Source organism: Dreissena polymorpha, chromosome 10 (assembly GCF_020536995.1).
Source record: "Dreissena polymorpha isolate Duluth1 chromosome 10, UMN_Dpol_1.0, whole genome shotgun sequence".
NCBI classification, from domain to species: domain Eukaryota; kingdom Metazoa; phylum Mollusca; class Bivalvia; order Myida; family Dreissenidae; genus Dreissena; species Dreissena polymorpha.
The window spans coordinates 79875994-79891744 of NC_068364.1; the positions used below are offsets into that span (position 1 = coordinate 79875994).

General features: G+C 32.0%; 1 protein-coding gene across 1 annotated transcript; it reads left to right on the forward strand.

Moving 5' to 3' along the window:
- Nucleotides 1-1850: 1850 nt before the first annotated feature.
- On the forward strand, nt 1851-6619 carry LOC127849269 (visual pigment-like receptor peropsin). The gene is made up of 5 exons (XM_052381986.1): nt 1851-2199; nt 3658-3843; nt 4208-4374; nt 5030-5135; nt 5775-6619. Exons 1-5 carry the CDS (start codon nt 1851-1853, stop codon nt 6107-6109), a joined length of 1143 nt encoding a protein of 380 aa, XP_052237946.1. The 3' UTR covers nt 6110-6619.
- Nucleotides 6620-15751: the final 9132 nt, after the last annotated feature.

Sequence of the window (15751 nt, forward strand, 5' to 3'; positions counted from 1 at the left end):
ATTAACCATTTTCTAAATATAAATGCGAGAAGTCATGCAAAAGATGAAACACGTTCATCTTGCTAAATGTAATTGATTGAAATTAATTAACATTAATGACGTTTTTTAAATTTAAATTTTAATAATGTTTTTTTACTGCCATCTAGAATCCAACTGTTTTATTAAGTGTATTTCTGCAATCGAGAATTAAACTGTATTATCAATCAATATCAAGAGGATGTTGAAGAAAATATGTTGGACTTAGTGTTTATATCGATCAATCGTTTACGACTTAAACATCTGATGCATTTGACTTTAACGGCGATAATAACAGTCCGCATTGCTTTTTAGCTTAAGTTAATTATTTGCCAATAAACAACAATAATTAGAAAATTATCATTCAAAGGTTACAATATGTGTTTAATTAATATATAGTTTGTGTAATATGTTTTTTTGTTTTGTTATTGTCCACGAAACGATGCTGTTAATAAGAGTCCATCCCTATAGTAGTATTTGAAGTTTCCACCGCCTTCCTAATTATATTTATATAAATGATCGTATTTGATACTCTGTTAGGCGGTAAATCGTATGTCAAATGCCACAATCTGAAATGTGCCTGATGTTCGAAAATGAATCAAGAACCAATTTCGCCACATTAATTCTTGGTAACCTTTTTGTTTATGAAATATATTTAAAAATGAAATATAGAAAAATGCTTCACACAATATGCAAACATAAACGTTGAATAAAGTATTTTAATGAAATATCAGATGTCATCATAGCGATCTTCACTGTTGAATCTCTAATTAATTGATATATTAATTTTATATATAGTTATCTAAATTTAAGAACAAAAAAATCTTGTTAACGAAATTTATCTCCGAACGAAAAAACAACAACAAAACCTTAGGTGAAATTATATGATTATGACAATCTAAAAATATTTTATTCTCAAACAAAAATAAAGATACTTAATAATTTATAAACACGGTACTAGTATACGAGAATTCCGTTCATTTACATAACATTAGATTACGTTTCGTAATTTTGTCATTTTTCAACAATTTAAAACGTTTATGTATAAGTCTCAAATAAATATAAAACAAAGTTGATTTTTTATTTTAATCGAGCATGTAGAAACCATACCTGTTCACACACGTAAATATTTTCAGTATACTAGTTTAACCGTCCGCAACAAATCCCATTAAAATAATAAGCGGAATAGCAGTAAGTCAATAACGCAAAAAAGGTAGAGATAAAAGCAGTAACGCCGTTCTCTTGAAATCGTTGCACTGTGTTGGATCAGTGATAATAGGAAGAAAGAGTTTGTGAACGGGAATGTGATAACGAGATGTCGCAGAGAGGAAACCTGCGATTGGCGCCGGAGTGATTGGATGCAGTATATAAGTGGCATTCGGCCCGCTATCGCAGTTCATAACGTCATTGAATAAAAGCGTCTTTACATGATAAAAATTTGTTATTGCAAGGAGTTCAGATTCTGGAACATATAATTTTTATGAAACAGGAATTCATATTGGATTCTAGTTGAAATGTTTAGTACATAATTATCATATTTGAACATATGTTGCAGCAATTTGAAGAAGAAGAAATTAGCATCAAATAACAGGTTAATTCAACGTCGATAAAAGAACTATCTAATCGGCGGAGAATTTGAGATAATTATTGAAGGTTTAATAATTGTTCTTGCATGACTACAGAATTGCAAACTTTGTCGCGCAACTGATACGAATAAATCACGTTTCGCAGAAAAACGCAATAATGAAAAATAAATACAGATCAATGAAATAAAATTCACATTATGTACAGAAGCGTTGTACCATTGTATTCACAACGACAGCAAAAAGGATAACATGATCTCTGCAGCGCGGATTGCGGAAGTGCCTTATCTTGTAGTAAACCACAAAGAAACGTTAACGCCACCAATGGCACCGAACGCAACGTCAATGCCAACGGAACCAGACATTGTAATTTCAAGCTCCGTGTACGCCTCCTATGGGGCTTACGTTGTCCTAGTGTTGATCTTCGGCTTGAGCCAGAACCTCTTGACATTGTACGTGTTTTACAGTGATAGGCGTCTACATTCCATGCACAACTATTTCATCGTCGGACTCAGTCTAGCGGATATAGGGATGTGTGTGTTCGGAAACTGGATGATCATTGCTTCTTCTTTCAGTCAACACTGGGTCTTTGGACGAATTGGTTTGCCTTTTTTAAACTTTTATTTTACGTAAACGTGTTTTGTTTTAAAATCAAGTACAAATACCCGTTAGGAAAATGCATTAAATGACATAACAATATAACTATAAAAATTTTACTATAGGCTTCTTTTTAGACATGTTTCATTATAACGAATTTGTTTTCAAATTTAATAGCACATACTCATTACGAAAATTCACTGAATGTCATTATAAAATCACTTTAAAAGCATAACTATCAGCTACGGTAAGACTTTAATGCATAAGAGTGAGTATTTTTATAGATATGGATTTCCAATTTTATGTCAAGCTTCGTTAATTAAAAATCCTTATTATTTATAATAATTGGTTAAGTATAATTTTATATTCCAAACATCACATTTGTCCTGATGGAGTTGTAATAAAACACAAAATATTACCGAAACTGTTGAAATGTAAAAATATTACCAAAGAACATTGATTAAATCAACTTACTATACATCTGATATATTTAATCAACGAGGCACGCAAAACACTCTTATAGACAGGGATACGTCATGTTTTTACAAAATACAGAATCAATGTAATTGTCATTGACAAAAATTGTGGTGTCATACACATTTAAATTCTTAATGTACTTCAAAATCGGCACGTACATAATAACAACACACATATGTGAAAATACAGATTTACCTAAAAGCAATTATGCGTCTTATAAATATGAAATTAAAAATATTAATTTTGTGAGCTTCAATTTAAGAGGTTATTTATTTTTTAATCTTTCATTTGAACCTTATTTCAATTGCAATTTCGGCGAAATAACTTTATAATTGTGCATACAATGCTGTCGGTCTCAACAAAAATTGTAAATTATAATATAAAACATCTCCTCAACAACGATGCATTTTAATGTATGTGAAATGCATGGGTTAAAAATTCACAACAAATCTTACAAATATCTATAAGCTTTTTAAGTGGCATAGAAGCTGATTGTACAGTATTTTTTTTTATTTATAAATATGTGTTTGAATCGTATATTATGCTGTCATTTTTTTTACATAACAAATACATGAAGTCAAAGTTATTAGATTAAATTGAAGGTGGATACATTTTTATAGCTACTTATGTCACAACGTTTCATGTTTCGTAGACGTAAAAATCGTTGAGCGGCAACTTGCAGTGAAATCTCTGCAAAATGTCTATTTTTAGATAGATATAATCATTCAGACTCTCGTGACACAGGTAATGAATCGGTATAAAGATCTATTGTGAGATAATACCACTTTGATGACAAGTGGCATGATATAACTTGATACCACTTTATTCTCTTGCTTTTTCTAGACAAGAAGGATATATAATATTGTCATACATGAAACCTGGTACATCAAAAGGTTCAAGTCTGAAAAAATGAGTAAATACATTTTATTACCATCCATGGCTTTGAATTAGGATTTTATCAGGTATTCGTTTTCTCTTTTTCCAGGTTGCGTGTTCTATGGCTTTGCCACAACGTGGTTTGGAATCAGCCAGATTTCCATTCTTGCCGCCATAGCAATAGACCGTTACGTCATCATCGTGAAACCACGCGGCATAGTGATGACGAAACAAAAAGCTTTCATACTCGTTATATGCTGTTTTGGGCATGGTTTTGTTTGGGCTTTGTTGCCTGGTGAGTATGTTTGTAACAGAAAAGATATACAATGATATATTTTTAATTTATGTTCAAAGAGGGATATTAACATAAAGTGATAACAATTACAGTATTATTAGTAAACTGAAGTTCTGGAAACCATATTTTACTGAAAGCAAATGACTAATTACCAAATTCAGTAAATTACATAGGGTACCACATTTCTCTCAATGTAGATTTTGTATTTTAAAGCTGCGATAAAATTCCCGAATTAATGGTTTTTGAAGGATTTTCAAATTATTTACAGAATCGTCTGTAGATTGTATAGTATTAATCGTCTGATTCAAATAAACTGTGTAATGGTCTTTAATATATTTAATACAATGGCTGTTTATATTTTTAGCCATTGGCTGGAATTCCTATTCACTGGAAGGCATTGGTTTGCGCTGTGCAATCAACTGGCGGAGTCACGTGACCTCTGACATCACATATTCTATGGCCATTTTAATATGCGGATGGATTTGCCCCCTCTCGCTCATTCTTTTCAGTTACAGGAACATTTTCATAACGGTAAGGACTTTTTCACGATAAATCAAATGGGTAAAACATAAATATATATGTGTTTACTAGTGTACCCTCCGCAACCTGGATGAATCACCAAAGCCTGTCACTTCGTTTTTTGTTCTACAAGTTTGTTTCCTTTATCATTTAGCCAATACAGACAGACATAATAGATTATTAACGGCTCACTTTTGAAGATACAAACACAGTAAAGAAGCACAAAAAAGTCATTATATTTATGTGCAAAACGACTTTAAAAGAGTTACATGAGACGATGGTTCTAAACATTTTGTAAGTGTTCAACGAGTATATTCATCATAAAAACTTTTACATGTGGCAGAAATGTAATAAAGCTACTTCAGGACATTAAATTTAAATTGATTTTTTTTTTCTTAAAATACATTAAAATAAATTTACACAAATAATACAAGAATAAGAATAATACCCTCAGCCTCACTCTATGTGATCGGTTTAACATTTTTCGCTTTATGTTGATGTAGAAATTGATGCTAAACATATAATTACAAATACTAGTTTTTTAATAATACACTTTTAAAAATTAACAAAAAATGGACATAATACAAGAATTAATATGAAATTACTGGTCTGATATCCAGGGTGTTGAAGAGTTTGTTTATTATAGTGCAACTTATCTTTTTAACAGTTGCAATGCAAAAGAACCAGAATCTTCGGACAAAGCAGTTTGAATGGACGAACGAACAGACAACGCAATGACAGAAAGATGGCGATCACTGTTTTGTGCATGATATGTGAGTACCCTCCAAGATCAGTTGCATATATTCCATTTAATTTATAAATACGTAGGATCTAGAGGTCACATGGTTTTGACCGCATGGTCATACCATTCAATCTGCGAAACACCATTTGCTCAATCTGCGTAAAAAAGCATACAAATCGTAAACAATATTTGAAAATAAAAACATAAATTCAAATTGAGTTATAATTTATCAACACATCCGCTATAAAATTGACTTCCCTTTAGTAGGGAGTTTATCGTATAAAATGTGATCATACACGTTAACTTTCATTATAAACGTAAATAAATCGCAAACCAATATTACATACGGTGTATAGTGAAAGTTTCGTACTTGACTCGAGTAAAATCGATTGCAAGGTCATACATGGGTTACTTATATTAAACTTTAAGGATCCCAATTTAAGTTTCATAGTAAAAGACGACTTTGATCGAATGTACAATTCTGTCATAGATCTATCAACCATGTAATATAGGAAGAGCGATTCTGCAGACATTATTAGGATATAAAATATTACTAGTCTTTTATTTGAGGTAAGTTACTATTTCATATACACTACGGGACAATATACAACACGACATAAATCATTGAAGCGATTAAAGCTGGAATCACAATTATTTTCTTCTACCACAGGTGCGTTCTTCATTAGCTGGACTCCATATGCCATTGTCACACTCTGCTCCGCCTTCGGTTACTTCAGAAAACTCCCTGTTGTGGTCACCGTGTTACCAGCCCTCTTCGCCAAATCCTCCATAATATTGAACCCGATTATCTACGTTGCGAGGAACACTCTCTTTAGGAGGGCTTTGTTCCAGAGAGTACCGTTCTTGCACAACTTGCATCGCACTTTGAGCAATTCATCAAAGCAGACCGTAATGCAGACTTCGGAAGTTTCCGTCAACGAAATCCGAGATATAACACATTTCCAAAGCAGTTCGGAAAAAGTAAGCGTTGGTACATATCTTTGAGGGAAAAAAACTTTCACTTATTTTAAAAGAAAGTTGAGATAATATACACAAAAAACAACGTTTGAAATTGTGACCTTGATAATTAAAAGCGTTTTTGTTAACTTATACCAGTATTCAAACGTTTGACATTGTGACCGAGATATTGAGATTTAAATGCGTTTGTGTTACTGTTTGACAATTTCAATTCGTGTTATATCTTACAAAACTTTGTATATAAAGTGAAAAACATGTTTGCTGATATTAAAGTGATCATTGCTCAAGTGAAATATGTTTTATCATTTGTATTCAGTTCTTTGTATGTGGAGAATTCCGACAATCAGCTTAAAAGCCGTTATTGCAACATTGTAAATCTCCTCCATTGTTAAATGCAGTGAATAACACTCGTTAATTGCACAGTGTCACCTTCCTTAAGACTTGATTGTCTAGACAAAGGCAACTAGTCGAACAATAGTAAAAACACTTGGATCACAATCCATATACATTTGACACAATATAAATGACGATATGATAAACGGGTTATAATATTGATGTCCGTTGGTGTGGTGCTTATATAATATGTATATATTTATTTGTTTGTCTTGTACAATGCATATATTTGATTTTTTCTACATTTTATCGTTGTTATGCATCATTGGATTTAAAGCAATCGTTAATTGTCAAATAAAAGCCACACACATGTATATTTTATCATTTTCCAATGAAACACCAAAACAACAACGAGGATGAAAAATAACCCATCACGATTGACGCATTTTATTTAATTTAAATAAAATTGCCCTAAAATTAAAATTCACTTTTTAAAAATGTACACATGTAAATATAATACACGACTGCAGAACAAATGCTGTGGGACTAAAACAACGTGAAAACTGTTAACATTATTAAATAATTATATAAGACGATGTAAAAAAAATCCTAATTAGCAAATATGTTACCTTCGAATTTCCTGCGCCATTTCATTATTAGAAATTAATATTATGATTGCATACAAATATTTATAAACCATTTTAATGATACATGGGAGGCAATCGCGTCTGTTTTGATACAACTGTAGTACCAGCACATACAATAAGTAACATTCAACTCGCTCACCTTGCAACATTTTGCTTGTTGTTGATATTTATTCAATCGATTATGTATTGTAAACACTTCTTATGTGCAATCAGACTACGAATAAATATGAACCGACGATTTAAACATATGCATGTCACCTGCCATCAGTTTTATTTGCAGATGACATGACATCACCTGTCGAGATCGCTAGCAAACTGCATATACAGTTAAATCGAATAAGGGAATTCTGCGAGTCCACGGGTATGCGGCTTAATACGAAACAAATCGAAAATTATGATGTTTAGAAACGATAGTCCACTGAGAGAGTATTAGCGATGGTTCTTTCACAAAACGACTAGACTGTCGCTCTACAGGTACTTGGATCATACTTTACACCTAAATTATGCTGGAGGAAAACAAAGGATACGTTATTAAAGTTTGCACGGTTTTGTCAAATATTTATGAATAAATATAAAATGTGTAAAAAATGTATTATACATATATTTCAATATAAATTAAAATAAAAGTTTAGAAGAACATGTTTAAAAAAATGCGAAATAAGCCCGATATTTTATTCTGAAATCGAAAATGTCTGTACAGTCGAATTCGCCAGTATGTATACCATGCATATACGATGTCAATCTAAATTTAGTTTTACGGATCATTTTAATTTCCTGCAACGATATCTATTCACACGAAACACGAACACTAACTCCGATCCTAATAAAACGACCAATGTTTCGGTTAATGAAGGCAAATATGTTCGAAATATCTTCGTCACAATCGGTACATAGCGTTAATTTGTCTTTTTTGCATTTTATGAAATTCGTCATAAATGTTTAATTTGTCTTGCCTATTTTGTGTTATTGTAACATAGTATTATCAATATATTACAATTAAACACATATCGAAATCGTGCATACCCACTTTAATGCAAGAGAAAAAGGCTCACACAAGACTCAATATTTTGTTAACAAACATATTTTGGCAACTTCCACCAACACGAATCCTTTAAAATTATTCGATGCAATTGTCAAACCTATATAGTTATACTCGGCGGAATTATGGAGACATAAAACGTGCGATAAAATACAAAGCGCACACATTCAGTTTTGAAGGACGTAAGCATGTTTGAATCAAAACGTAAAAAATAGTTTTGCATTAGCAGGGCAACAGATAAGGTTCGTTTTATCGTTTTTACGATTTGTATTTGACAGAAAACGAATTGAAATTAAAAATCAATCGTACAGAAAACGATAGTGAAAATGGAATTGAAATCGATTCTTCGTCGATTTAGTTATTCAGTTTTCCGCCGTACCGCGTTAAATTATAATTAGTGTATTGAAACCTTTAGTGCGGCCGTAATATTTTCATTTAGTTCATATAGACACCGTTTTAGGCCGGTGTAAATATAAAGTTACTTCCTCCGAAATAAGTTCGGGAAAAGGTTCTCTGTTAAACGCTGTCGGGTTTGGAAACTTTCATAAACGGCGTGCGCGCCCAATATTTTACAATTCGTTTCGAGACCAAAACCGTCAGGAAAAGACATTGTGAAGATTATACTATCACATTAAATAGTTGAAACTGGTTAAAACAAAATGACTCCATCATCCATTTGTCATTATACAATTAGTACTAATATCGCTAAACAACCATTGCAAGTGTGAATTTATAATGACTTAATTGTAATAAGAATTGCTGAGAATTACCAATATCCAAATATGAAGCGCTTATTCGATCCAGAAATAAAAACGTTGGAAACCAAAAAATACAATAGGCTAACAACAGCTCAATTATGCGGTTACATACAACTAGTTACATCACAGGGTTTGGTCAAACGGCTTGCACTATAGATTGTTTAAAAGCTTAATTGAACAAGAGCGCTACTTATCTACACCATTGTCTAATAGTTTAAAACAATGTTTATCGAATTTTTGTTGTTCTAGTCACCAACTTATGCTATAAAATAAAAGGGTCGTTATACTGGATTCGACAGGGAATAGAGATTCTGTCCATTGTGTCTACATAGGAATGTGTATATTATTGAAAATGAGTGTCACTTATTTTTAGTCTGCCTTGTGTGACTATATATTTATAAGCATTATTCTTTTATAAAACTTAGCACGTCTCACGATTACTATTGTTTATATTGTATACACTGTCATTACTTGTGATTACTGTTTGTATTTTTGGTCGGATACCTTTCAGTACAAATAGACCTATTTTCATTGTCATATTGTCATTTGATTCACTTAAAACAGCCTGGATCTTTAACCCGTTAAAGTGGCATATAAATGCATAAACAAAACACATGTTTTTCTCGTACTTTGAATTTTATTGCTTTCAAACATATTTATTCTAGAAATCACGTAAAGATTTATTTTAATGGGGACCTTTAAATTGACATATTATCAAGGAACAGTATTAATCAAAACGTACAAAAAATACAACGTATATGTAATACAAGAAATGTTATCCGTATTACTTTAGTTTCCTCTGCTTATCCCTAATACACTAATATTGTAATAATATTATTATGTTAATTTAATTAATGATGCATATGTTATTTTTATATTAAGATAACATTATGCTGTAAACAATAGAATTGTGCTTTTTTATTTGTCCGATAAAATGTACTAAGTTGTTCGAAGAATCTAGGGTTCGAAACGTTGTCTTAGTGACGACAAAACAATCTACGTATCAAATCATTTTGTTATGATGTAGTTTTATGGCAAAACTGGCATCAAAATATTCATTTTAACGCCGTTTGTCGGTTTTTGACATTTTGAATAAAAGGGAACTTTCCAAGTTTTGGTAAATTGACAAAATAAAAAAAAATGTTTCAGATTCGCAAATGTTTGTTTTAGTTATGATATTTGTGAGGAAATAGTAATACTGAACATTGACCATGCTCTGAAATATCCATTATATGCATCTTGGACGATTTAAAAACCCGAAAATTATAAAGCGTTGCAACGGAAACGATTGAATAATTTGGAAAATTCTGTTGTTGTCGTTATATTTTGTGCAACTAAGGGGATTGCTTATATTAAGTAAAAAATACAGTCCTTCATAGCATGAGCACGGATGGCCGATTGGTCTAAGCGGAAGACTTTTTAGTTCAGGACTCCAGAGGTCAGAGGTTCGAGCCCAGTTGGTTGAGGGTAACTCTTTTTCTTTTTTTAATTGTATTCTTGTTTTGTTTTACTGGAGATTTTATGTCCAATGTTTAAATTTATCACTATAAAGCATTTAATGACCATCGGCAATACATGTAAAAATTTGTGAAAAGGTCTCTTCAAGGCAAAATACCAATAGCCTGAATGAAAAAAAAACACACAACACAATTAGCTCTGAAGCGTTCCATGCACAACATGCTGAGTATATACCTCACATTTAACACATAAATACTCTAAGGCACTCTTATTTGTTGCATTCTTTTAGGATAACGGTCAATGCCCTTAAAGTCGAAAACTCTATAAAACATTTTTATCCGGCCGTACGTATGAATGTATTTATGTTTGTATATCTCTGTCTGTTTTTCTTTTCTTTCTGTACTGCATTGTGAACAAACATTTTCGCTTCATGATTTCTTTCTTGCTTACTGTGAAGTAAATATTCATCATAAATTGTGATTGATTTTATTATTTGGCGGAAAAAGCACATTTATATGTACACCATTACTTTGACTAGTAAACACGATACGCCATATTAATTATTAATTATAATTTTTATGTAAATGTGCGGTTACATTTCTTATGAAGAGTGATCCAGTGGGAGGGGTGGGGTGGAGGAGGGGGGTAGACAATGAGCTTAATTAGTGAACAAATCTTGATGTAGATTTTGCCAAAGGTATTTAACACAACGCTAATGACTTAATGGCGTTCAGACAAAGTCAGTTAGCCACTTGTTTAGCAAAAGACATTCAATTTATTTCGATCAGAAAAGCAAACACAAATCACATTCTAACGGACACTATTGGTTAACACTATCGTTTATGTGTATTTTTGTTTTTGTATGTTTGGTGGGGTGGGATGTTTCGTGTTTTTTTTTCGACAGTAGTTCAGTTATATGACGGCAAGCCGTAAATCAAGTCCTCATGTACGACTTCGTTAACGATCCGCCGTCATATTACTGAAATACTTTAAAAAAACGAAACCTCCAACCAAACAAACAACGAAATACTTGTTTCCAATCATATCTGCCATATTTATAGAGATAAAGAATAGCAGGAGAAAGGATTCATAACCTTTCTTATATGTATATACAAGTAGCAAACAATAAAACACGTTTAAAATATGGTTTATGTGGCGGGGGAATTAAACGCGATCCTCGAATTTGTAGTCAAGCGCTCTATACCAACAGAGCTGACAAACACTATAAAATGTGTTTTGTTGTCAGTTTTACATAATGGCGTGTAGTACTTGCTTCACCATATAAATGTTATGTAATTTCTTAATCAAATTATTGACATTTTGGGTTTCATTTTGTGAAAGTATTTGATTTTTGTTGAGGTACCCTTTATCTATATTAAAACGGCGTACATTTTTGGCAGTCCATTATTATTATTTTAATAATAATTATAATTATTAATAATAATTATATTATTATTATTATTGTTACTATTATTCAATTCATATAATAATAATAATAATAATTATAATGCAATAATTATTGTACTTTCAAGACACATATAGCAACAAAACAACTAAATGCATATTTATATGTAATTGATAAAATGCTCATGAAGTAAATGTTAAAACGTCAAACCTCTAACAACATATGCATTGTCTCAAAAATTAGTATTTTGTCGATACTATTTTTGTATTTCTTTACAATCTTCGCCGTAATTTTATTTTAAGCCTCACATGATATGTTACAAAATAATACAACTGAAATATGGATTTCTCTCAATTACAGTATATATATATATATATATATATATATATTTATATATATATATATATATATATATATATATATATATATATATATATATATATATATATATATATATATTTATTTATTTATTTATTTATTTATGTAAAAATAGTTTTTACTTGTTCTACGTCTAATCGCGTAGGATGGATATCCCGTTTTAAATATATTCCATACTTAATTAAATGCTAGTTGAAATCGAAAACTTTCCTTTCTGGTAAATCATTATTAGTATGCATCACAGGAGGGAAGCCCATATTTTTGTGTTTATATATACTATAATAGAGACGAGGAGTTCAACTTCGTCTACCGTAAAAACTAGACCATACAATGTTTAATGTGCATACAGGTGCTGTTTATCTACCCTTTAATGGCTTAGTTATTGAGTTTTAGCTCTTTAAAGTGATCGACGTGGAAAATCTCTATGTGGACATACTTGTGTCCGACCAAACATGATTTTGGAAATGGGTCAATTTCTGATTGTATTAGCTTTCGAAAATCACCCGTGTGTAGTTGATTCGTTAAAAAGTGTTTGAGTTAGAGGGTTTACAGTAAAGATGGTCTAGTTTTACGGTAGACGATGTTGAACTCCTGCACCCGATTGTATAAACAGATAAACCGGCGGTTAACCAAATACCGGCGGTTAAAAGTCGGTAACATGTTGGTTACTGGTCGGTAAGCGTTTGTATAAAATTTGGTTAGTTATACCGATCGGTTAAAACCCAATTAAAACATACCCTGCTTCCCTAGGTGGGTAAGAACAAGTAACCGAGAGGTAACTTACACAAAATGGCCGCGGCGCGCGACATAATAAAAGCTATACATCGACGACCTTCACAATTTCGACGAGTAAACAACAAATTGCAGCGACTGACACTTTATTTGACTTAATTTACATTTGCATTTGCAGATTTCTGCATACAAAGATATATTTAAACTTGAACAATGTTTTATTTGTCTATGGTAAATTCCCTTATTGTACAAGAAAGTAAGTAAGTTTATTTAATACATAAGCCAAATTAGAAGAATAGTTTAGCATGTTACGACGACCATGTATAATTTTTATATAACATCTAGAACAACAAGAAGAATAGACGTCTTTGTAAGCACTCTCTTGCAGTTTGGAAGCACCAGGGATTCCGCTAAATGATGCAAATCCCGACATCATTATCAATTTGTCCCTGGTCATTTTGATGAACTCATAGTTAAATTTACACTTATTTATTGTGAATTCATTTGTAAATGAATTTGATATAAAAAAAATACAAAAAGCGACACTTCGCGCGAAAATAACGTCATTAGAAAATGCATGGTGGAAATGTTTTAGGTTAAAGTTACCGGTGATTAAATTCCACTTTGCGCGGTTAGGTTACTTTGCGGTATATTGTGTTTGTACAATCGAGTTACCTTGAAGGTTACTAAACCTGAATAACCGCAAAATTACCAAGGTTTGAATGTTACCGAGCGGTAAGTTTAACTAGCGTTTATACAATCGGGTGAAGCTCTCTATTATAGCATATATAAACATACAAATAAAAACATATGGGCTTCCCTCCTGTGGAATGCACCGTCTGTCCGTCATCTGTCCCTCCGTCTCACCTCGTCTGTGGAGTATAACTCGAAACATATAAAGGTACGATATAAGAAATTGTGTGAGGAAGTTCAGAGTACTTAGATATTGCCCTTATGGTTTATTAAAGGGGCCATTTCACGTTTTGGTAAATTGACAAAATTAAAAAAAATGGTTTCAGATTCGCAAATGTTCGTTGAAGTTATAATATGCGTGAGGAAACAGTCATACTGAACATTTATAATGCTCTAAAATATCCAATAAATATCAACGATTTAAAAACCTGAAAATTATTACGCTTTCCAAAGCGAAACGATTGAATAATTTGGAAAGTTCTGTAAGTTTTCGTTATAGTTGGTGACACACCGAAGATTGCATAAATTATATAAAGTATAAAATACATCATTCATTGTATGAGCACGGATGGTCGAGTGGTTTAAGTGATAAATTTTTACTCCAGGTGTCAGTGGTTCGAGCCCAGCTGATGGTTACTTTTTCGTCTTTCTTTAATTTTATTGTTGTTTCTTTTTACTGGAGCTTTTTAGTTCCAATGTTTCTTTTTATCAATATAAAGCAATTAATGACAAACTTCAATATTTGCCAAAATCTGTGAAAAGGCCCCTTTAAGTCTGGAGCATAACTCCATTAGGGTTAGTATTCAATGGAGTTAAAACTGAATGTTAGAAGATCATTTGTTAGAAAAATGTTATGCTTGATGACAAATCTCATGTCTTTTGTCACCTTATCGAAAAGGTTTGTTGACAGAGTTGCCATACATTTACAGATTCCGAATCCTATTTTCTTACAGTATGTTTCAAAAACTAAATATTTGAATACATCTGATATGTATAAAAGTAAAAAGTAAAGAGCATTACAGGGGTTCTAACTAAACATTCCACTTTAATTCATCATAATATACTTTGATAAGATGTACATTCATGTGTAACTGTTAGTTTGAAAATGTATATACATGTTAAAAGAGTACTTTGGGATTTCTGTTATTCAATATTTAATATTACACTTATGGGTCAACATGATACTCATGGATCATTCTGCACTTACAGTGATAACAGTTATTACGTACATATCTTTCACTTTCAGAAGTATATTCCTGATTAGAAGCTTCAGTGAGTTGTAAACGAAGAGTTTATGGTTCTTAAAAAAAGTTAAATAAAATTAAGTAAAATCGCTATTCGCTTTGTGCTCTCGAAGTCTGTTCACGTGTTTGCAGGTGCAAATTCTATAAACAGAAACTCCAAATCACCATAACAGTCTTTTCTCTGCATCCATGCCCAGTGAATACGCACCGTGGATATGTATTGCATTCTTGAAGTCAACGAGGCTATCAATGTTGGCGACAAACGCACACGAACGGGAATCGCGTAATTTTGCAACTGAATAATCTTCACACCTTTGGCACGAGTAGTACACGTTAAACTCATTATCAGTGTAGAACAAGTGTGACCAACATCTTTGAATGGCTGGTTAAAGCGTTCATCGCACTTGTTTAAGACACTTTTATGGGATTAAATACAAACATTGACAAGATAGTTAAAAGTACGATATTTAAGACATACTTACTGAAACATATACTTGTTTATGTAAAATATGCAATAATTACGTCCTTTTTACGTTTCCGCGTTCACGTGTCTTCGATGTTTGCGTTAACAAGCGTTGCTATTGTTAACGTTGATATAGTTAACGTTGCTATTGTTAACATTGCTATTGTTTACGTTGCTATTGTTAACGTTGATATAGTTAACGTTGGGGGGATGATTATAAGGTGATGGTGAACTTTCTTTCCGTATAATGCGAATTTCGCCTACAGAAAGTAATTAACCCATTTATGCCTAGTGGACTCTCCTATCCTTCTTAATTGGATAAATTTATTTCCAAAATTAGGGATGTCTAGTATATTTATTTCTAAATTTAGATTATTTCTTACAGAAATTCCTTTAAGCACACAGCGCAGACCCTGATAAGACGCCGCAACATGCGGCGTTTCATCTGGGTCTACGCTGTTTTCTAAGGCATTTTTCTAGTCGCTGAGCATAAATGGATTAATGCATTTGTCGCATACC

Coding starts and splice junctions, on each gene's coding strand:
- LOC127849269 (XM_052381986.1), top strand. CDS start 1,851: ATGATCTCTGCAGCGCGGATTGCGGAAGTGCCTTATCTTGTAGTAAAC. Junction 4,375..5,029: donor ACAGGAACATTTTCATAACG/GTAAGGACTTTT, acceptor TCTTTTTAACAG/TTGCAATGCAAAAGAACCAG. Junction 5,136..5,774: donor CACTGTTTTGTGCATGATAT/GTGAGTACCCTC, acceptor CTTCTACCACAG/GTGCGTTCTTCATTAGCTGG.